The following is a 22654-nucleotide window of genomic DNA, read 5'->3' as shown; positions in this document are numbered from 1 at the left end:
CCTCCGGGAAGGTGGTGCCAATGTCTGCGCCACCAGCACTGCATGTTAACCCTGGAGTCGTCAGTCTTTTTATTCTCTGCCAATCTGATGAGAGAAAAATATCTTCATTTCTCCTTAATGAACAAGAAATCACTTAGAGGATCAGTATCTTTCATACATGTATTGATTTGTTTGTGTTTCTTAGTGGAATTGCCTATTTTGCCTATTTTTCTTTTGAAATATTAGTCTTTTTCTTTAACCCCTTTTATGATTTTTAACTCCTTAAAGTTATTAATACTTATTTTCATATCAATACTTTTATTTTTAAGTTGCAGTATTTTGCAAAATTGTCTTTTAGGTTAGTAACACATTTTCATATCAATACCTTCATTTTTAAGTTGCAGTCTTTTCCAAAATTCTTTTAGCTTTATGTTTTTACTTAGGAATTTTAAGTGTTTTCACCCATAGATTTGTAAAAATATGTATCAACAAACAAAATGTAAATCTCTTCCCACACTTGAAAGTACCAAAAAAAAAAAAACTTTCATGTCTCCATTTAACAAGCATTTGTTATTTTTTAATATATTTCAGTTTATTTATTTATTTATTTATTTATTTATTTAGACAGAGTCTCCCTCTGTCACCCAAGCTGGAGTGCAGTGGAGCAATCTTGGCTCGCCGCAACCTCCATCTCCTGGTTTCAAGCAATTCTCATGCCTCAGCCTCCCGAGCAGCTGGGATTACAGGCATGCACTACCACCCGGCTAATTTCTGTATTTTTAGTAGAGACGGTTTCGCCATATTGGCCAGGCTAATCTCAAATTTCTGACTTCAAGCGATCCGCCCACCTCGGCCTCCCAAAGTGCTGGGATTACAGGCATGAGCCACCACACCCAGCCTAAAATTGTTTTTTTATAGAGACTGGGTCTCACTGTGTTGCCCAGGCTGGTCTTGAAATCCTGAGCTCAAGCAATCCTCCCACCTCAGCCTCCCAGAGTATTGATATTACAGGCATGAGCCACTGTATCTGGCCAAGCATTTATTATTATTGATATTAATATCAATATTATTACTATGTGCTGTGCACTTGGCCAAGCAGTGGGGGTTAAATGGTGAACAAAACAAAGCAATCCTTGCCCTTGTGCAATTTACATTCATTCCTTGACTTCAGCTTTCTTAAGACTTACTTGCTCAACTCTGGGAATTCAAAATAACTTGTGCAGGGTATTTTCAGCAAGCCTACAACATACAGATCATAACAGTTATGAATTCACTAATAAAAGTAGACAGCATTCACTCCACAGGTATCTATTGGGCATCTATGTGTCAGGTACTGTTAATGCTATTGGGGGTTGAATGCCAAACAAGGTGGTTCCTGCTGTCAGGAAGCACAGTTTATTTTAAATTAAGCAATTCTACCATCAAAGTCTAGTGATCCAGTTTTATAAAATGATAAATTGTCATGCTAACTTAATATTTCTTCTCTTATCAGTTTTCATTAAACAAAAGATGATCAGCTTCCTACTCACCCAAACTAAGCAGTTAAAATGGGTTTTGAAAAGAGAGTTATAATCTCTTGATAAACAGATTGAAGGGAAGCATTTTCTAAAAGATAACTTGAAGACGGTGTTGTCAAATCTTTTAGGTCATCTTTCTGTAAAGACTGAAACACCATTTTACCTTGTCTCATAAACTTACATGCTTATAAATTTATGTAAACAATATAATGTAACAATGTAACAAATATATACAAAATGTAACAACACATACATAGAGCCTCATTCTTCTTTTTTTTTTTTTTTTAGAGACAGGGTCTCACTTTGTCGTCCAGGTTGGAGTGCAGTGGTGCCATCATGGCTCACTGCAACTGCAAACTTCTGGGCTCAAGGGTTCTTCCCACCTCAGCTTCCCAAGTGGCTGGGACTATAGGTGCATGCCACCACACCCAGCTAATTTTTTATTTTTTGTGCAGATAGCGGGGGTTTCGCTATGTTGCCCAGGCTGGTCTCAAACTCCTGGGGTCAAGCAATCTCCCTGCCTCAGCCTCCCAAAATGCTGGGATTACAGGTGTGAGTCACTGTGCCCAGCCCTCATTCTTTTTATTTTTAGAATGTTGATAGCAAAAACAATATTAAATAAAAGTCCAAGACGAAAATTCCATCCATGTTCCTTTTTTTAAAAAAAAGGCATTTTTTACCTTCATGCCACCATTTTATGTGGAAAAGACTCAAGTCAACAGAGCTGGGTGCTTCTTGAAACCTGGCCTGGCTGCTAGAGGGAGAAGCTGCCGTCCTCACCCCAGCCGCAGTCCACTCACTTTCCCGGCAGTCTGTGGGAGAACCCCCTGCTCCACATTCACGTCTGAAGCCACATGGAAGAAACAAAAGGGAGATTCTTTTTTTTTCTTTCTTTTTTTTTTTGAGATGGACAACTTTCATGTCTCCATTTCACAAGCATTTATTGTTTTTAAATATAATTAAATTTTCTTTTTGAGATGGAGTCTCCCTCTGTCACCCAGGCTTCAGTACAGTGGCGCGATCTCAGCTCACTGCAACCTCCACCTCCCGGATTCAAGGGATTCTCCTGCTCAGTCTCCTGAGTAGCTGGGATTACAGGTATAGCCACCATGCCCGGCTAATTTTTTGTATTTTTAGTAGAGACGGGGTTTCACCATGTTGGCCAGGCTGGTCTTGAACTCCTGACCTCGTGATCTGCCCACCTCAGCCTCCCAAAGTGCTGGGATTACAGGCGTGAGCCACCGCGGCCAGCCCAAAGGGGAGATTCTTGCTTTGAAACAAGTTGGGATATCCTATGTAGTTGTGCTAGCTGCTAATTGTAATATCACACGCATCAGGATCGCCAAGCTGAAGAAGGGAAGCTAAATCCTGGGAACCGTGGGCTCAACAGAAGAATGGAGAAGGGGTGGATGGAAACATGAGGGAGCCGAACTGCGTACGGAAGACACTGGGAAGGATGTGGCAAATGAAAAGTGGATGACTTCTATCCCTAAAGGCAAAATCTTCAGAATATATAATTAATTTATAGTTAATAAAATATCTTGGCCAAATGCAATGACTCACACCTGTAATCCCAGGACTTTGGGAGGCCAAAGTAGGATTGCTTGAGCCCAGGAGTTCAAGAGTAGCCTGGGCAACATGGCAAAACCCCGTCTCTACCAAAAAAATTTAAAAATTTAAAATGTCTTGGCATTGGCCTTTGGATTGGTTCTTTATCTTCAGTTAATGATTTTATTTAACCCAATTGTTTTCTTCCAATTTGATTCAGGAATGGAAGATGATATTTTGCTCTTTAGTAATCGGTTTTACTTGACTGCAACATCTATTTTGGACAGCAGTGGCCACCTGGATTATTATATTTCACCTTCCAGGTTGTTGCTTTTATAGATGAACGGACACAGCTAGCTAGACTTTTGTACTCGCTGAATTCCACGCCACTGTGGGGTGCCAGGCATTTGGTTAGCAGCTGTGGCTGCTGCTTGCTACTAAGGTATGAACAAATCATCCCACTGGTGAGCTGAACTCAGGGTGGTCTAATTAAAACAGACGCCACTTGGATACGACTTCACAGGACGTTGGAATGCAGGGGAATGTAGGGGTCATCTAGTCCAACCACCCACACATTTCCAGTGAGGCCTGCAGGAACTAAATCACTTTTGCCCCAGCTTGAAGAGGCAGACATGCCACATGCATTCCACATGCAAGCCCCAGGATTCTGTTCCTGGTACACTCAAACTTTATTTGGTTGCCTGGGTGGGGCCAGAGAGGAGGGCAAGGAGGGTGTCAAAGGGTCAGCTCAGTAGGGGTGATTCAGGGTGTGCTCCATGATGGTCAGAAGCGCCAGCCACGTCTCTCGGGCCGTGGGGATGATCTGGGAGGCCGGCAGCAGGAAGCCGTAGTTCCCAGTGTCCCGGAGCTCAAAGGTGAAGGAGTACTTGATGCCCTGGCTGTAGGTCCAGTCAATAGTGCTTCCACTGGCTTGATCTGGGGCAGGAGTAAAACAGGAGAGAAAGGGTCAATCACTTTGGGAACATTTACATGGGTTGGGTTAACGATCCAACACTGTCCAAAGCTCTGTGCCTTGTGCAATGCTGAGTGGAGTCAGTGTCTACTAAGGTCTGCTGTTGACCAAGCAGCCTCACTTCCAAGAAACTCCCACTAAAAAATCTAAGCCAAGAGGTCCAAAGAGGAGACCAGCAATGGTTCCCCTATTCACTGAGGGATGCAAGAAAGTCTCTGCAATTGCACAAGCCCCTCTGAAAACAGCCTCTGTCCAACAACCACTTCAGTGAAGCCCCTAAATACACCCGAGTTCCCTGCTTGGGTAACCAGGATTTGTTCCCCTGGGGCTCTGGTCTGCAAGGGGGAAAGTGCAAAGAGCCAGAGTCAAAGCAAAAGCCACTTGTCTTTCTTTTAGGAGGAAACTTTGCCAGGGAAACTAATTAACAGCAGGTAATGAAGCCACTTTTGAATTGGCCCGGGAGGGAGCAGTAGGCTGCATATCAGAATTTAACTTGACAAGGTTGAATGAAGCAAAACCTTGACTCAGAGTTGAATCAGTTTCCAAAGAAGGCCTGGAGTCCAAAAGTGAGGTCAACCTTGGATAAGATTGTGACCCGCTTGTCCACCAAAACCTAGGCACTCAGGCAGGAAGCGTGTGAGGTGTGTACGCAGCTCATCCCCATCAGCCCTCTACCCAGCTTCAACCTTCAGGTACTTGGAGGCAGGCACATCAGTCTTGTTGTTCCAGCAACATCCCTGGCCAGACCACACTGTAGAGCCTTTGCTCTAGAATGTTCCTCTGCCTGGAAGGCTCTTCCTAGCTGGGTAGCCTCCTGGCTGCCACATCCTCCACCCATTTCCTTCAATATTTGCCCAAATGTCACTCTCTCAGTGAGGCCTGCCCTTCAACCCACTTGCTCCACCTCCACCCCCAGTGTTTCTGATTCACCTCACTGGGTCTAGTTTTAGTTTTCGTCCCCAGCATTTGTCACCTCCCATACTGTATCATTTACTTATTTATGTTCATTGTCAGTCTCCCTCGCTAGAAAGTTCCCTGATCTTTGCTTATTTCATTCATGGCTATATCCCAAGTGCATGAAACAGGGCCTGGTGCATAGTAGATGTTCAATTAACATTTGTTGAGTTAATTCCATTTTGATTCAGTAATGCTCCTCTCAGGGGCAGTGCATGAATAAATAAGTGAGGAATAAATCAGGCCTATTCTCTAACTGAGGGGCACTGGAGGAGAATTTTTTTGTTGTTGTTGTTGTTGGTTTGTTTTGTTTTGTTTTGAGATGGAGTCTCGCTCTCTTGCCCAGGCTGGAGTGCAGTGGTGCACTCTCAGCTCACTGCAACCTCCGCCTCCCGGCTTCAAGCAATTCTTGTGCCTAGCCTCCTGAGTAGCTGGGACTACAGGCGCCCACCACCATGCCTGGCTAATTTTTTGCAGTTTTAATAGAGACGGGGTTTCACCGTGTTAGCCAGGATGGTCTCGATCTGACCTCGTGATCCGCCCGCCTCGGCCTCCCAAAGTGCGGGGATTACAGGCGTGAGCCACTGCACCCTGCCCCCGAGAAGTGTTTTTTTAAGTTGAATTTCCTGGCGATCTGCAAATCCCAGCAGGACTTTCCACCCCATCCAGTCAAAAAACTAGACTTGGCCCCACCACAAGAGGACAAGAGCTGTCAGAGGAATTCACATTTGTCTGAAAGTATCAAAGGGAGCAGAGTTCATGTCCGGAAAAGGACTGCCCACCCCCCAGAACAGCCCTCGCCAGCAGTTGGCAGATCTGGGCGCCCTTGGCTACTTCCTTCCATGAGGGATACTCCCGTGGTCAGGAAGAGCCAGCAGATGTTCCTCACAGGCCCACCAAGAGAGACCACACAGCCACTTACAAATTGCCTTGATGATGCTGCCATACTTGAAGCTGGTTCCGTAGAGAGAGGCCAGAGCTTTCACAGCAGCCTTGGAAAGCTGATCCTGGACAAAACACCAAGCAAGGCCACCTGTCATGGCCAGGCTCCTGGAACAGCATGGCCAGGGTAGTCTGGGGGCTGGAAGGGGAGCCCAGGAGAAGCACCCTGCAGACGTGGGCCTCTCACAGAGCCTGCTTAGCCTGCAAGCTCAGCCCGGGGCCTGTCAGCACAGTTCTCTGGCCCTTCAGCGCGGCCAGCTGGCCTTCTCTGCCCTTCAGTCACATGTACCTCCACATGTGGTGCCTAAGATCAAAGTCTAGCCCTGCCCCTTGCTCTGTCACATGACAGAAGTGACTCCATCACCTCTGTGCCTCGATTTCTCAGAAAAAAATGGTAGTCCACCCTGCTGGTCTTCCCAAGCCATCAGGGTCTGCGGGAGGAAGAGGTGTCAGGCACTCTGGAGGTATCTGTGCCTTACACAGGTCTAACTGGGGAAAGCCCAGGCCTGTCCGAAGCCACCTTGGAGACAAGGGACCAAGCCAAGGTCAGTGCCTACCAGCTCATCCTGGTCAGGGGCCGGTTCTGTTTTGTAGCCATAGGGATACAGGAGGAGCTGGGAGTAGCTGTGGATGGAGATGAAGGCCTTGATGTTCCCATGGTCCTTCACAAAGTCCACGATGGACTTGACCTCCACTTCGGAATTGGCAAACTTGCCATGGTAAGTCTGCGAGCAGGGGTTGCTGCTGGCTCCGGCCACTGTGGGGGGACAGAGGGCATGGTGGTGTGGCTCCTCCAGTTTCTGTGGCTTCTGGAATCCAGTTCTTTGCATGGAGTTGGGGGTGAGGCGGGTACGAAAGGGCTCACTCCAACCCCTGGATTCAGGAAAGCCCAGAGGCCTTCTATAACCTGGGGGTGCTGCCCTCCCAGCCTGGTTTGGGCAGAGCTGATGGACACGCCCAGGGACGGAAGACGGGCTCCTCAGTGGAGACTGGTTCTCACAGAGACGTGGCCAAGGAGGGAGGACTTGAGGTTAAGCTAGAAGCCCCCTAGATAGGATTTCAGACCTTTGCCCATTTGCAAGGAACTTGCCTTTTACAGACAAGTAACAATCAACTCTCAGAGCACAGCCTCCATCCCCAAGAGCCCTCAGAGGCAGAGCTGCCACCCCCCAACCTCCCCTCACTGCAGGGGCAGGAGAGAGGCAGGAGCAAGAGCAGTGGTGAGGAGCCATTCCAGGCCGTCCCATCCTTGTTCCCAAGACACTCTGGGCCTTACACCCAAAGCCAGCGTCCCAGTTCCTGTTGGGGTCCACGCCAACACAGAGGGAGCCTGCTGTGTGGGACCGAGTCTTGCGCCACATGCGATCCTGAGGAAGAAAACAGGATCAGCCACCCCGAGGCACATGTGGCACTCGTCACGGTGCTGGGTGGGGGTGGTTCAGAGGCTGCAGAGAGCAGAGTGGACTCAGGGGAGGGCTCCCTGGAGGCGGAAGCCCTCAACACTAGTGCCCTGATAGGGAGCTGAGCTGCAGGCACAGCTTGGGATGGGATCCACTCCCAGCTGGTTGTCGGGGAGGAAGATCAGCAGAGGGGGCATCGGGTGAAGGAGAGTGGGGAAGGCCATAGGATGGCATTTGGCCAGAGGGTTCTATGTGGCCAAGAAGCCGCGAGGTGTCCCCCGCCAAGACTGTGGCCCTGTGTCATTAGTCGGATGTTTTATTTGCCATAAAAACAGAAGTAGGACCAGGAAGTAAGGTCTGGGGCAGTGGGCCTCCACTGGGGACAATCTTGACCCTCCTCTGAGATATTTTGCAATAGCTGAAGACATTTTGATTGTCACCACTGGAGAGGGGGCTCCTACTGGCATTGAATGGGTATAAGGTTAGGATACTAGAAACACCTTGGATGCACAGGACAGCCCCCATGACAAAGAATCATTCACCCCAAATGCCAATCATGCCACAGTTGAGACACCCTCGGCTAGGAGCACAGGTCTGGTTGCTCCTCCCTTGACATCTGGGGTTGATATTAGGTGTGAGCTACTTGTGCGGCCACAGTTGAGACACCCTCGGCTAGGAGCACAGGTCTGGTTGCTCCTCCCTTGACATCTGGGGTTGAGATTAGGTGTGAGCTACTTGTGCGGCTTAGAAGCCAGAGGCCCATCCTGCTTCCCCCAAGGACAGGAGAAGGCCGGTACCTTGCTGTGGGTGAAGGCAAAGCCATCAGGGTTGGTGACGATCTCCAGGAAGATGTCCATGGTATCGAGAATGGCGGTGAAAGCTGCATCCTGCCCATAGTCTTGAGTGATCTGGGGGGTTAGAGGGGCAGAGGGGCAGCGTAGGCTGGGCCAGGCGTCTGCCAAGTCACAGCAATGGATACCTTCCCCCATGTCCTCTGTGGTCACTGCTTCTGGATGGGCAAAGGGAGGCCCAGGCTTCTGGGGGCCTTGGACACTAGCGCCCCACCAGGTGAGAGCCCTCCTCACCTCCCCGACCTTACCTTCTTTGCAAACCAGACCCCACTGGCCTGGGTGACCCACTCCCGGGAATGGATGCCCGTGTCGATCCAGATGGCTGGACGCTTACTGCCCCCCGTGCTGAACTGGAGAGGAAGCAGAGGAGTGATCAGAGGAAATTTCACAGCTGGGGCCTCATCTCGCTGACCTGAAGGAGACCCCAATCCGGGCCAGAGACCACCTGCTCTCTGTGTATCTCAGGTAAAGGCTCTGCTTGTGGGGCCATCACTCAGATGGGTGTGGGGCTGGGAGCTGGACAGGGATCCCACAGAGCCTAGCCTCCTGCCCTCAGCCCAAGCTTGGGGTGAATATTACTTGACCAGGCCCCTGGCCCTTCCGCTGTTCTGCTGCTTGGACAGTTCTCTGGGGGACATCACAAATAAAACACTTTCTCTGGGTCAGGCGTGGTGGCTCACACCTGAAACCCCAGCACTTTGGAAGGCTGAGGTGGGTAGATCACTTGAGCCCAGGAGTTTGAGACCAGCCAGGGCAACATGGCGAAACCCTGTCTCTACTAAAAAATAAAAATTATTGGCCAGGCACAGTGGCTCATGCCTGTAATCCCAGCACTTTGGGAGGCTGAGGCAGGCGGATCACAAGGTCAGGAGATCGAGACCATCCTGGCTAATACTGTGAAACCCTGTCTCTGCTAAAAATACAAAAAATTAGCCAGACGTGGTGGCAGGCACCTGGAATCCCAGCTACTTGGGAGGCTGAGGCAGGGGAATCGCTTGAACCCAGGAGACGGAGGTTGTAGTGAGCAGAGATTATGCCACTGCACCACTGTACTCCAGCCTGGGTGACAGAGCGAGACTCCATCTCAAAAAAAAAAAAAAAAAAAAAAAATTATCCGGGCATGGTGGTGCCTGTTTGTAGCCTCAGCTACTCTGGAGGCCGAGGCAGGAGAACTGCATGAACCCAGGAGGCGGAGCTTGCAGTGAGCTGAGATCACACCACTGCACTCCAGTCTGGTGACAGAGCGAGACTCTGTCTCAAGAAAACACTTTATCTGGACTACCGAGACTCCACAATACCTTCCACAATGTGACGCTTGATTGGAAACACTGGATCACCTAAGAGTTTGTGTATGGGCAGGGGTACACACACGAAGACCAGGGTGGAGACTCAGGCCTTTCCAAATGTCTGCATGGGGAGTCCATCTAACAGCGTGTTCCCTGGGACCGTCATTTCTCCGTGACAGTCCACGCCCATCACGGATGCCACGTGTGGGTCCATTCTCCTGTGTGTATGTCCACATGTGGATGTTACCTTCAGCACGTAAATGGGACGCCCTTCATAGGTGTTGCCAATCTGGATCTTGCTGACAAGTTGTGGGTTTTCCGCCACCAGCAGGTCCAGGAAGTCATAGATCTGAGGTGGGAAAGAAGAGACGACTGGCCTTAATAGCTTCTGGGTACCCAGATGCTTGCTTCCCTTAGCAGCTCCACCATCCCAGCCTGCTGCGAGCCCTGCAATGCAATGGAGCTACGACCACACAGGCCACATGGAAACAGAGCAGGTGCTGCGCACACCCAGGCTGGCCCTGGCCCTGGCCCTGCCCCTGCCTCTGCCCTGTTTCTGCCAGCCATGATGAAGAGCTGGGTGCTGCGGGGAGCGGCCGCTAGGGGCGCCCTCACCTCCTCCAGGGTGTGGTAGGTGGCGTAGTTAAAAGTGTCGGTGGAGCGCGCTCGGGACCGGAAGGCGAACATCTGCTCCTGCTCCTCGTCCAGCAGCGACTGCACGTCCTCAATCATGGTGTCATAGCTGATGCCATTGGACTCCAGAAAGATCTTGACCGCCTGGATGCTGGGGAAGGGCACTCGGACGTCGATGGGGGAGCCAGGGTGGGCAGGGCCCCTCCAGAAGTCCAGCTGGGGAGGACAAGAGCCGGCACGGTCACAGCGGGCTGGGGGCAGCAGCCAGGACAGCAGGCAGGGACAGGGCCAGCCTGGGAGGGGCTGTTGGTGCCAGAAGTTCTCATATAATTGGGGGTGGGATAGGGGTAATAGGGGCAGAGAAAGACGGGGAAACCCTGGGGACTGGAGAGTCCAGTGTAGTCAGGGAAATGGCCCAGGAGCAGAGTGAGAGGCCTTTGAGACAGTAAGGCAGAGGGAGGAACCGGAAAGGGGCTGGCACATTGCCTAGGTGCTCAAGGGCAGCAAGACTCTGGAGCTGTGGGGTTGAAGTCGCTTCCTAACAGGGTCAATTCCATGTCTCCTTGTTGGGTGGAGAGCGCTCAGGCACAGCTGGCCGCAGAGGCTGGTGGGGACCTGGGGTGGCCCCAGCTGATACCCTGGGGCCTCGGAGAGCCCTTTTGCCCTTTTCTGACCTGCAGATGCTCCAGGTCCTCCAGCTCCTTCACCTTCTGCACCTGAGCCTCATCGGCTGCAGAGATTCGGAGCACCTGATGCCTGGGCAGAGTGGGAGTGGGGAGTGAGCACCCAAGACCACACCTGCCCTGGCCACGAGCACTCCCCAGTGCAGGAGGGAGGCAGCAGCCCAGAATCCCTGGACTGGGCCTGGTCCTCTAGGCTGGGCAGGGGAAAGCACTGAGGGTCTCAGCAAGGAGAGGCCTGGGCTCCCTCACCCCTTCTCTCCCCATCTTTAGAAACTTCTAGACATTGTTACTGTCTCGATCCCAGTTTGAACTATTTCTCTGTTCCAAGCCAGCCAGGCCTCCTCCTTTCTCCTCGTCCTGAAAACCCTCCTCAGAGCTCAGATTTCTCCAGGGCTCAGGAGACTGTCTTGGGAGACACAACCTCTTCCCAACCCTGGTTCCTCATCTGCCAGCTGTCCCAGGTGGTGCCAGGCCATCCTCTCTGGCTGTGTTGCCATGTGTCTGTCTGTCTGTCTCCTCCACTGGTTGGAGGCTGAGTCCTCCCCATCACCCTCAGAGAGCACCCCCTCCTCTCCGCATCCGTACCCCACAAATTCCTCCTTGCCAAAGACAGCCCCCAGCAGGACACTCAACACCAGCAACCCCCGCATGCTGCCGCCGGGAGGGGAAGGTCAGACTGACGCCGAGTCGGCCCCCTGGCTTTTAAACCCTCCCAGTACCGAGGACTCCTGGCTGCTCCCGAGGGCTGTTCTCCCCCAGCACCTGGGTCCTGTCCCACGGGGAGGCTGGGGTGGGAGTTCTGAGCTCTGACACCCTCTCACCCTCCCTGATAAAGTGGCAGGGAACTGGGCAGCTGGAGAGATAAGCCAGAGCTCCACCCCCGACCATCTGGGGTCAGCAGGGCCTGAGGGTCAGCGGGGCCTGAGGGTCAGCGGGGGCTCGAGGCCTCCTGGAGTCCCAGCCAGGACTCTGCCTGCCTACAGCCTAAAGCTGCGGTTCTGTTTGCCCACTGGGCAGCGGAGAAGGAGCCAGGACTCCAAGTGGTCGCTGCCGCTGGGGCCTCATTCTAGGCGTCTCCTTCTTCCATGCTCCTGAGCACCAGCCTTTCATTCCTGGGATCGAGCAAGCCGGGCCTCTGCCCTCTCTTGTCCCCACAGTGGCTTTGGGCAGGCCCAGGCTTTCCCCCATTAGACCTGTGTGAGGCACAGATACCTGCAGAGTGCCTGACACCTCCTCCTCCCACAGATCCTGATGGCTTGGAGAGACCAGCAGGGTGGACTAACCTTTTGCATCTGTTTGGCCTCTCACCATGCCAGCTTTGCCCAGGCTGCCCTGACCCTGTGCGGGGCACATCCCCCTCTGTGGGACTTCCCAGCCCCCTCCTGCTGGCCTTAGGGTCCTGTGGGAGTCCAGCCCGGACAGCAGCAGCGGGGGCACGAGCCTAACCCTTGCCGGCATTTCCCTCCACCCCCACTGCTACAGGGCCCTGAGGTCAGGGTTGCCCTTGACAGAAACAGTAACCAGATGTCGTCTGAATAGCAAATGTGGCGGGGGGGAGCCACTCAGACCCCTGTCGGGACTGCACAGTATCCAGGAGAAACCGGAACCCACACAGGGGAATTCACTGGGTTCTGGATGCTGATCTCACCCCAGAGACTTCTCCAACAAATCCACCCTCATCCATGGGGCCCCCAGGGCTTTCCTGGCACCATCTCGAGGCTCTGCTCTGTGTCAGGACCCCGACCTTGGGCACTGGTGACAGCCATAGTGCCCATTCTAGTTTCTGTCCACTCCCACTGCCTCCCTACCCTACCCCCTAGCTGGCCAACCCTCCCATGCCAAGGCAGAGTGACCCCCTTGTATTTACCCACAACTCTCTCCCGAACCTAACTCTAGGAAGGTAAGAAAGCCCTAAACCCGCTTTTAACAGATGTGGAGGCTGTGCGGAGGCTCCTGCTCTCCCCTGTACAGCCTTGCTGGCCCCACCGGCCCCTGGCAGGGCTGCAGTGCTCGCTGGAGCTTCCTCCGGCTGCTTCCTGGCTCACCTGTCTGCTCCTTCTCTAAATGCTCACCCCTTTGTCGATTTATTCAATCAATACTTATTCTTCTGGGCCAAGTACTGTGCTCCACACGGACACAACACCCAATACAGATGTTCTCTGACCTCAGGGAGCTCACAGTCAAGCTGGGAAGACAGAAGTAACCAATCAACTTGTGGGTCCTCTACAGGTCCTCCAAGAAGCTGTCACCAATACGGGATTAGATGTGCAAAGGATTTTTGGGGACTGCTCTCCTCCCTGCAAGAGACCTAAACAGCACATTTTCTGTGATGTGGTAATGAAAGTACCATGAGGGCTAAAAGTACACACACTATGGCACAAAGTCCAGGGAAGACTTTACCAAGAAGGTGACATTTGACCTAGGCTTTTTTTTTTTTTTTTAGGACAAGTTCTTGCTCTGTCACCCAGGCTGGAGAGCAGTGGCACCATCATGGCTCACTGTAGGCTCAACCTCCTGGGCTCAAGCGGTCCTCCCACCTCAGCCTCCCAAGTAGCTGAGACTATAGGTGTGCACCACCACACTTGGCTAGTTTTAAAATTTTTATTGTAGAGATGGAGTCTTGCTATGTTGCTCAGGCTGGTCTCGAACTCCTGGGCTCACACAACCCTCCCACCTTGGCCTCCGAAAGTGTTGGGATTATAGGCTTGGGCCACCATGCCCGGCTTAACTTAAGTCTTAGTGACAGGATTTTGCCAGGTGGGGAAAGGTGTTCATCACACTATTTAGTGCTTGAACACAAACTCACATTGATTTCTTCTTCATTGCTCCTAGAATGTGATTTTTGTCTCTCCGTGGAGACTGTAAACTTCCTTAGCTGGGCATGGTGGCGCCTGTAGTCCCAACTACTCAGGAGGCTGGGATGGGAGGATCTCTTGAGCCTGGGAGTCCAAGGCTGCAGTTAGCCATGATTGCCCCAGCCTGGGCAAGAGAGTGAGATCCCATCTCTCTAAAAAGTTAAAAATGAAATTAAAACATTAAAAAAATAATTCAATTACCCCAGGCCAGGAGTCATGTCTTCCCCACTCCTCATCTCCTGGTGCCCCACAGGGTCCTCGGGCTTCTCTACCCTGCTCCCCATGGGGAAGGAAGGTTTTGTAGAGTCTTCCTTTAGTTTGCATTATAAAAACAATATTCCTAAATATGAAGCTGTCCTATAATTTTGGATCTCTTTTGCTCACACTACACATGTTGGGGGATGTTGGCTGGTTCTTGGGCTTTTTGTGAATTCCTTCCAGAAAAGATGACACCTCTGAAAAAGGGGGCAGCCTGGGGGAAAGGGTGCAGACTCACCAGGGAAGCCTCTTGTACCTCCAGCCAGCAATTTAAGATGCCCAAGAGTCGTATATTTTTTTGTGAGGCTGGAAAGGATGAATTTGATGCTATGAGTTCATCAGGGCCAGCACTAGCAGAACGTGGACAGCATCGTGGCAGAGGAATTTGGGTCTCAGGTGTGGGCTAAGCTTGATGCTCCGGGCCCCTCCCGACCACCTCAGGAAGTCAAAAAGGTACCTCTTGGTAAAGGCCAATTTGCTAGAATGTAACCTAGGTTAGAGGGCTAGGGTTCTGCCTTCCCACTCCATGTGATGGTTTCGCATTGGTCCAAGCAAGGCAAGGGCAAAGATGGAGGCCACCAGGCCGAGGGCTGGGTAAATAGAGCACCAGGACCTATTGCCATGAGAAAGAAGCCACCAGGCTGGGATCTAGATTCAAGAATGAGTCATGGGCAAGTGCCAGAATGCAAACAGTGGGAGGCCTGCAGCAGCCTCGCTGACTGTGGCCCACAGCGTCCCTCCCCTTTTCTTCCTGGCTAAACAAACCAGATTGCGAGTCAGCATCTGCCCCCAGGAACACTGCCATTGCCAACTTAGGGACAAATTCTGACTGGTCTAAGACAATTGAAGAAATCTCATTCGCTTTTGCAAGTCAGTGGTTTAAAGGTGGGCACATGACCCAGCTTTGCCAATGAGACATGAGAGGAGGCCTGTGAGGAAGCTTCTAGAAAAGGTTTCCCCACTCCCAAAAAGAGGGCCCCCACTCCCAAAAAGAGGGCACCTATATATATAGGTCATATATATATGAAAGAATGTAGTTTTCTTTTTTGTTAGTTGGAGTTTCTATTGTTGAAAAAAGCATTCTAACTGATGCACCTATTAAGCTTTTAAAGTGTTTGCATTTTCAGAAAAGGGGACCAATTCTAGCCTATCAGAGCCTTTGTGTAAAATGCAGAAAGGCACCTATTTTGGTCCATGTTCACACTGCTGATAAGGATATACCTGAGACTGGGCAATTTGCAAAAGAAAGAGGTTTGACTGGACTTAAACAGTTCCACATGGCTGGGGAAGCCTCACGATCATGGTGGAAGGCAAGGAGGAGCAAATCACATCTTACATGGATGGCAGCAGGCAAAGAGAGTTTGTGCAGGGAAACTCCCCTTTTTAAAAACCATCAGATCTCATGAGACTTATTCACTATCAGGAGAACAGCAAGGAAAAGACCTGCCCCCATAATTCAATTACTTCCCACCGGGTCTATCCCACAACACATGGGAATTCAAGAAGAGAATGGGGGACACAGCCAGCCCATATCAGCACCCCTCCTTGGGTGGGCAGGTATAGTCCCTTTTTCTCTCAGCAGGATGACTTTGAGCAGTGCACAAACTGGGCAACTATCCATGACAGCCCTGCTGCCAGAACATCCCCAAACATGGTAGACAGAGGCTCTAAGGCAATGCTCAGAAACCCCCAAACTGAAACCTAGAAAATGGACTGTCAAAGAAGCAAAAGGAGAACTGGTCCCCATTGTCCACATTAGGAATCAATAGGGGACAGTGGAGAAAGATCCCTGTAGAGAACATGATGGGTGCTGTCAGAAGAGCCAGATGTAATAGTGAGATGAGACTTCAGCTGCCTCCCTTCAGCAGGTGTGTTCAGGGTTGGACATGACACAGTTGTGCGGATGGAAGGGAAGCCTGAGAAACTGCCCAGGGACTGCAGTGCATACCTCTCACTCTCATCACCCTGCCTGGTAGCCTCTTCCTTCTAATAACAGCACCTCCATTTTCCCCTAGAGACCACTCCTTGCCCACTCTGAGGCCACATGATTCAGGTGGACTTAGACATCCCACCCCAACCCCCGTTCTCTGGATGGGCCAATGAATTAATTTCTTCTTTTCCTCAAGCTTTTTCAAGTTGGTTTTCTGTTACATGTGACTGGGAACAGTGCACAGGTGATACAAAGACATTCTCTAACTTCAGGAGAGAGTAAAATAAAACAGGAATACTTTCTAAGTGGTTTGCTGCAAACTCGTTATAGGACTTTGGGCAGGTCACTTCACGTACCTGGGCCTCGGTTTCCTCATCTATTAAATAGGGGAGTTGGTCAGAATAATCTCCGTGGTCCCTTCCAGTGGTGACACTTTACAATGCTATGATATTTGGGTTTTCTTTTTTTCTTATTCTCTCTTTTTTTCTTTTTCTTTCTTTTTTTGAGATGGGATCTTACCCTGTTTCCCAGGCTGGAGTGCAGTGGTGTGATCATAGCTCATTGCTGCCTGGAATTCTTAAGTTCAAGGGATCCTCCTGTCTCAGACTCCCAGGTAGCTGGGACTACAGGTGCACGCCACCACACCCTGCTAATTTTTTAAGGTTTTTTTTGTTTTTTTTTTTAGAGATGAGGTCTCACCATGTTACCCAGGCTGGTCTCAAACTCCCGGTTCAAGCAATCCTCCCACCTCAGCCTCCCAAGATGCTGGGATTACAGTCATAAGCCACTGCATCTGACACACTTAAATTTTTTACCCCAAAACAAATCAAGCCATGGTGGCAGGTCTGGTAAGGGTGGAGAGAGGATGCCAGGTTTGCAGGGAGGTAAGGATTGAGCCAGGGAGGGCCTGGGGCTTGCAGTGGGTATGCATGTCCAGGGCAGTGTGGGTTGAGAGGGGCTGCATCCTGCTGAGGCTGTGGTAGTGGGAGGTCACCAGGGTTTGGGGGCGTTGTGGGAGGCTGAGAGGACAAGGTCCAGTTAGTGGCCTCCTTAAATTTTGCTTTTATAACTGAGTGTCCAGCAGAGCCTATTGGTGTGTTTTCTTTGAAGCTGCAGGATGGTCAAAACTTTAAAGTGAAAAACAAACAAACAAACTTTAAAGTGGCTAGTGGTATTTTTTCTCTGGAAGTAGAGGCTGAATTTTTCTCTGATGGAAGGGTCCCCTGAAGAGAGAAACCCTCCAGTGTCCAGGGTCTTTAGGGAACTTTGAGAACAGAGCCCCAGTCTCAGAATGGAGATCTGCCACTAAGAGGAATTGGGCAGGGATGCACCTCGGGTTCCGGGAGCCTGATAGGCATCAGGAGCACCTGGGGGGCGTCCGCACTGTGGGAGGGGGCACAGGCCACCCCAGCAGCGTGGGAGCTGACTGAGGGTCAAGGAGAGTGAAGGCCTATTGGGGTGACCAGTGGTGGGACATGAACCACCAGCTCCAACACCAGACACATCCAGCGTCTGGGTTCCATGTTTTATTTTCTATATTGTATGTTCCTTCCATATCCTAAGTAAAGTTGTGGGAACTGTTACCCCATGGTCTTAGCCATGCTTTGGGGAATTGAGAGAGGTGGTCTGACAGGGAAGGAAGGCAGACGGAGAGCTGCAGAGCTTGGCAGAGCTGGTTAGGAGACAGCAAGAGGTGAACTGCAGGCCTCAGTGCAAGAGGCTGGCAAGGGACGACCAGAGGAAATGGATTCTCACACTAAGGACATCCTAGAAGCTCAGGGAAGAAGAACCTCAGTCAACCAAGCAGGCTGGAGTTCTCCTTCAGGGGCCTCCTCCACATTTTTTGCCCCCCAAGTTTGAGATGTGGGGCAGGCCTGTCCCACGCAGGTGGGCCATGCTGGAGGACAGGGCAGGAAGAGTCTGCTACAGAAGGGGTATCAGCAGGACCCACGGCTGCAACCCAGGAAGTGGACCTGTTGCCTGGGAACATTCCACAGAGCCCAGCCGGCCCGTGTCCCAACATGCCTGGGACCGGGTCTGGGAGCCGCAGCAGCCAGGCCTGGCTCTGGAACGTCAACAAAGTGACAGCAATAAATAATGGTCGGGGAGGTGTCCGGAAGGACAAATCCAGGCAGCTTGTTTGGCCTTCAAGGCTCTCCAACCCCACGTACTCAGGACAGTCCTTGGAAATGATAACACGTTTCCCAAATCCGGTTTGGCTTGCCCGTCCTAGCCTCTGGCCCTGGAGCCCCGCAGGCCTCCTCCTGCCTGCTGTTGACTCTGTGCTGGTGTGGTCCTCACCACCAGTCTGGGAAGCTGCGACAGGCCCCATGTTTGCTGCATTCTCTCCCAGCCTGTGCTGACCGGCTGCCTGGGCCTTCTTGTTTTCCTAAAGGAACGTTTTTACATTAAATTAAATGTTCTCAGTAAAGTCTTTTTCTGTCTGGCCCTGTTTCTCGCTGGAGCGGTCAGAGGGGCCATGGAGGAGGATTGGGGTGTGAAGGGCCCCTCACTGCACTCCCTGGATCCCTGCCACCGGCCCAGCCCCCGCGGCCTCCCGGCCAGCCTGGCCTCACACAGGCCCCTCACATTCCAAACTGCCTGCCTGGTTTGTTTTTTTAAGAAAGCAATAACCGCAGCACATTTGCTGTGGTTCTTTATAGCTTTCCATATGTAGAATTGCTCTTTCTCTCTTCAGTTTTTCCAATGCTTTTTTCTTTTAAATAAATGCTCATAAATTTTGCTGGTGTAAAGGATGAAAAAACATACCTAAAAAGAGCAGTTTGTTGGAAAAAAAAAAAAAAAAAAAGAAACCACCACCAAGCAGTATGTTGAAAAACGGAGCTGCTGTTTAGCATTATATACTTCAGAAAAGGGGGGAAAATGTTCAGGGTTTATAAAAAGGAGAAGGCTCTTCTGTAACAGCTCTACAACTTGCATGTCTACATCTTGAGCTTTTATTTGATAAACTTAAACCCCCGCCATCAACTCTCTGGGCTTGCTGAAGGCTGAGGAGACCCAGAGGGGTGGGCCCTCAATCTGTGGTGGAAGGAAGCCACAGTGGGGCTGGGACTAGAGCACCCCCCTGGCTTTAGTCTTCTCCCAGCTGTTAAATTCACGTGGGGCCTTGTGCAAATCTTGTGATCCAGAGGCCCCTGTCTTCACAACTGCAAAAATGAGCGGGTTGGGCTAAAACATCTGGAAAATTCTATGGCTTTAGGATTAAGTCCTTGATAAACTAGAGCAGGAAACAGATTCTGAGGCCTCTTCAGATCCTCCCTGCCCCTCAGAGAAGCTGCTACAGATTCTGCTGGCTCCTTCCAAATATCCGTTCTTCCCTTCCTCCTTGCCCACAGAACTCCAGTTTTCTTTGGGGCAACAATATGCCCAGGTATAGAACAATTTCCCAGTCTCCCTTGCAGTTGGGCATGGCCACATGACACAGTTTCAACAAATATAGTGTAAGGCAAAGTCTCTGGACCCGCCACCTCTGCTGGCTCACTTGTTTGCCCCTTGCTCTTCCTGCCTGGAATTCCATCACAAGGGAGGTAGAGCAGCCATCTTGAAAGTAGAGGTCAAAATAGAGCAGAATGGTGAAGCAGAAGAGATCAGAAGGGTCTGGGTCCCCAGTACATCCAGGAGTCACTGTCCAGCCCTGGACTGCCCACCTCACATGGCTACTTGTTATATGACAGAAATAAAACCCCTATCTGGTTAAGCCACAGTAAGGTGGACTTCTGCCACATAAAGTGAAACCTAGTCCTAATTTTACTAGGCTGAGGAGAAACCGTCCTTTAACAAATATAGAGAATCTTCTGTGTGCCCAGTGCTGACAGGTGCAGAGAGAGTGAGCAACACAGACACGGCCCCTGCCCTCATGTAGCTTACACATGAGGAGGGTGACAGACAGCAGTAGACAATTAGTTATTTATTATCATTGCATTGTTCTGAAGGAAATAAATGAAGTATTGGAAAAGAGAATAACAGGAGAAGCTCTACTTCCAGTGGGTGGTCCTAGGATTTGTGAGGAAAGGACATTGAAGGAGGAGAGAGGGAGGAAAGAATGTTCCAGGAAAGCAGCACACACAAAGCCACCAGTGGGGCCGCTGGACAGGAGCATTGGTGTTGAGGGAACTGAGAGGAGCCGGGGAGGTTGGAGCTGGTGAGCAGGGAGGCAAGAGGAACTGGCACAAGGCAGGAGAGGTAGACAGGGCCACCAGGTAGCACCTTGGGCTTTTTAAGAAGACCTCCATCTGGGGCCGGGCGCAGTGGCTCACGCCTGTAATCCCAGCCTTTGGGAGGCCGAGGGGGACAGATCACCTGAGGTCGGGGGTTCGAAACCAGCCTGACCAACACGGAGAAACCCCGTCTCTACTAAAAATACAGAATTCGCCTAGCATGGTGGCACATGCCTTAATCCCAGCTACTCAGGAGGCTGAGGCAGGAGAATCACTTGAACCCGGCAGGCAGTGGTTGCGGTGAGCCAAGATCATGCCTTGGGCAGCAAGAGCAAAACTCCGTCTCAAAAAAAAAAAAAAGAAGACCTCTGTCTGGACAGCAGTTTCAGCCTCAACTTTTGTGAGCTTGATGGCTGCTCAGAGATCTGGCCAAGCTGGCTGTGAGAACAAGTTCCTCGTCCCTGATCCTGCAGAGCCTTGGCCATGAGTCGGGTTCAGGTCCTGAAAGCAGATGATGATCTACCAGCCTGCAGGTCAGTCCCAGCCCTGCCACTCAGGACCTGTGTGCCTTTCAGCGACTATCCTCTCTGAGCCTGAGTCACTTCCTTGTCTGAAAATAAGGACAGTAATAGTCCTGCTTCTGAGAGCTGTGAGGAGGCGACGTGTTGAATCCCCTAATGCACTTGGCACTGTGCCTGGCACATTGTAAGTGCTAGAAAAGAGTTTATTTTGGCTGTTACTGGGAAGCTCATCAGAGTCCAGGCCTCCTGCCCCTAGGCCAGTTCTTCTCCAATTTGGCATTCGAATCTCCTAGGCCCCACCCCGCAGAGACTTGGATTTAGTAAGGCTGGGACTAAGCTCCAAGGTGATGTGATGCCTGTGGTCTGCAGACCACACTGCTTTAGGCTAGGGCCAAGGCAGCCCCCAGGAAGTACTCTAGAGAATGACTGGCCTCCCTCTGTGGCAGCCACCTCCAGCCCCAGTGCACAATGGCAGAGCTGGGAGACCCAAAGCCCAACTCCCCCCAGGCTGACTGGAATATATTCTTCCTGGGAGGCAGGGGAACAGGGATCAGTGGGTACTTGAAGATACCTCAGAACTCCTTGGGCAGTTGGTAAAAATGCAGATTTGGAGTGTCTAGCCCCAGATATTCTAATTCAGTCTGGAGATGGAACCAGATCCCTTCCTGTTAAACAAGTATCCCTGGATTGTGCTGCAGATGGGCCACTGGCCGCGCTTGGGCAAATGGTTACAGTGGTTTTGGAGTTCGACAAACCCAAGTTCAAATCTTTCTCAACAATTTTCTCTCCACGTGGCCTTGTATGACTTTTAAAACATCTCCAAACCTTGCTTTCCTTACCTAAAAAAATGAACTTATTAATACCAGGAATACCCTCCCCAAGAGGATGAAATAAAAACAAAAATATTTGTATAGAGAGCATAAAAGTTACAATCACAGACTCCACTGTGCAAAGGTATAACTTGCTTTGTTTACCTCTAGCTTATATTAACTGAGCCCATGACCTCGAATTTCCACTAGCAGCAGAAAACTTTGGGTTGGAAATTCTAGCTCACTCAGACCAATCCCAGCTTTAAAAAAAAAAAGTCTCCTGTGGGAGACTTCAGCCAAAATCAAGATTTTCTCCTCCTCCACTGCTGGTTGTTCCCCTGAAGATGATCTGGGTTGTTCAGGGGTTAATTACCCTCACTTCCTCAGGGCTTCCATGTGGCACAGCTGGCCTTGGGCATCTGCATGCCCAGCCAGTGCCTGCTGTGCCACCATGGCCACTGGCTGCACAGCCCCGGCTTGGCCTTCCGGCCTCTGTCCTAGGCCTCCTCACCTGCCAACCTTGTTTCTTTGCTCAGAGCTCTCCACAGCTGCACCACTGAGAAGTGCTTGGCCCCTATGGCTGCCTCTAATCCTCTGTCTAGTCTCCTTCTTCAGCCATTAGTCATTTGCTGCTTAGACACCATATTGGATATGAACCTTACTTGGGGTTTTGATCATCTCCCATCCCCTTCTTCTACCAAATAGCCCAAGCACTATCTCCTTTCACAGGCTGAATGGAAAGGAAGGCTAAGTTAATATATACTAGAGATAAATAAAGCAAGTTACACCTTTACACAGTGGAGTCTGTGATTATAACTTTTATGCCTTCTACACAAATATTTTTGTTTCACTCTGTTTTCTTCTCTGTCTCCGTGTCCTCCAGGGGTTGGCTTGTGGTCATCCAGTTTCACTCACACACACACACACACACGCACACGTACACACGTGCACACACATGCACACACACATGCACACACACACGCACACACAAACACACACACAGCCTGGCTCTTGCAAATGCAAGTCTTGCTCTAATGCAAGTCATTAGAAACGACTAATGTTTCTGCCTCAGATTTACACAACCTCATTTGGTTCTTCCTGTTTCTAGGGGTTATCTGCCTTCCTGAGGGCAGAGCAAACAGCCCCGCTATCCCTGCTGCCAGTCCCATCATTTCCCAGAACGCAGCAGGCGGAATGAAGAGGCAAAAGGTACAAGGAAGCCTGGGGCTGGGGGAAGGCGCCTCTTCAGTATCTCACAAGGGTGCCCCTTTAACTCTCTTGGGGGAAGTGCCTACTTAACACAGCTCAGGGATGACAACCAGGATGGTGTCGGTGAT

The 22654-nt window shown here is 50.8% G+C and overlaps 1 protein-coding gene across 1 annotated transcript; it reads right to left on the bottom strand.

The window, feature by feature from the left end:
* Window positions 1–3695: 3695 nt before the first annotated feature.
* CPA1 (carboxypeptidase A1) lies at window positions 3696–11567 on the bottom strand. The gene is made up of 10 exons (XM_025378460.1): window positions 11352–11567; window positions 10758–10839; window positions 10066–10299; window positions 9698–9799; window positions 8413–8514; window positions 8111–8221; window positions 7190–7280; window positions 6471–6670; window positions 5894–5978; window positions 3696–3980 (listed from the first exon to the last, which is right to left on the bottom strand). The coding sequence occupies exons 1-10, from the start codon at window positions 11414–11416 to the stop codon at window positions 3793–3795; spliced, it is 1260 nt and encodes a 419-aa protein (XP_025234245.1). The 5' UTR covers window positions 11417–11567; the 3' UTR covers window positions 3696–3792.
* Between the last annotated feature and the right edge of the window lie 11087 nt (window positions 11568–22654).

The sequence above is a fragment of the Theropithecus gelada genome, chromosome 3, assembly GCF_003255815.1.
Source record: "Theropithecus gelada isolate Dixy chromosome 3, Tgel_1.0, whole genome shotgun sequence".
NCBI lineage: Eukaryota > Metazoa > Chordata > Mammalia > Primates > Cercopithecidae > Theropithecus > Theropithecus gelada.
The sequence above is the reverse complement of the archived record's forward strand: the minus strand, read 5'-3'. Positions and strand labels throughout refer to the sequence as shown.

What these genes read in the sequence shown, in the direction of transcription:
- CPA1 (XM_025378460.1), bottom strand. Translation starts at nt 11,416, where the DNA reads ATGCGGGGGTTGCTGGTGTTGAGTGTCCTGCTGGGGGCTGTCTTTGGC. An exon ending in GGGTCTGGTTTGCAAAGAAG is followed by an intron (nt 8,222 to 8,412) that starts GTAAGGTCGGGG and finishes CTAACCCCCCAG; the next exon opens with ATCACTCAAGACTATGGGCA. An exon ending in CCCCTGACCAGGATGAGCTG is followed by an intron (nt 5,979 to 6,470) that starts GTAGGCACTGAC and finishes TGTTTTGTCCAG; the next exon opens with GATCAGCTTTCCAAGGCTGC.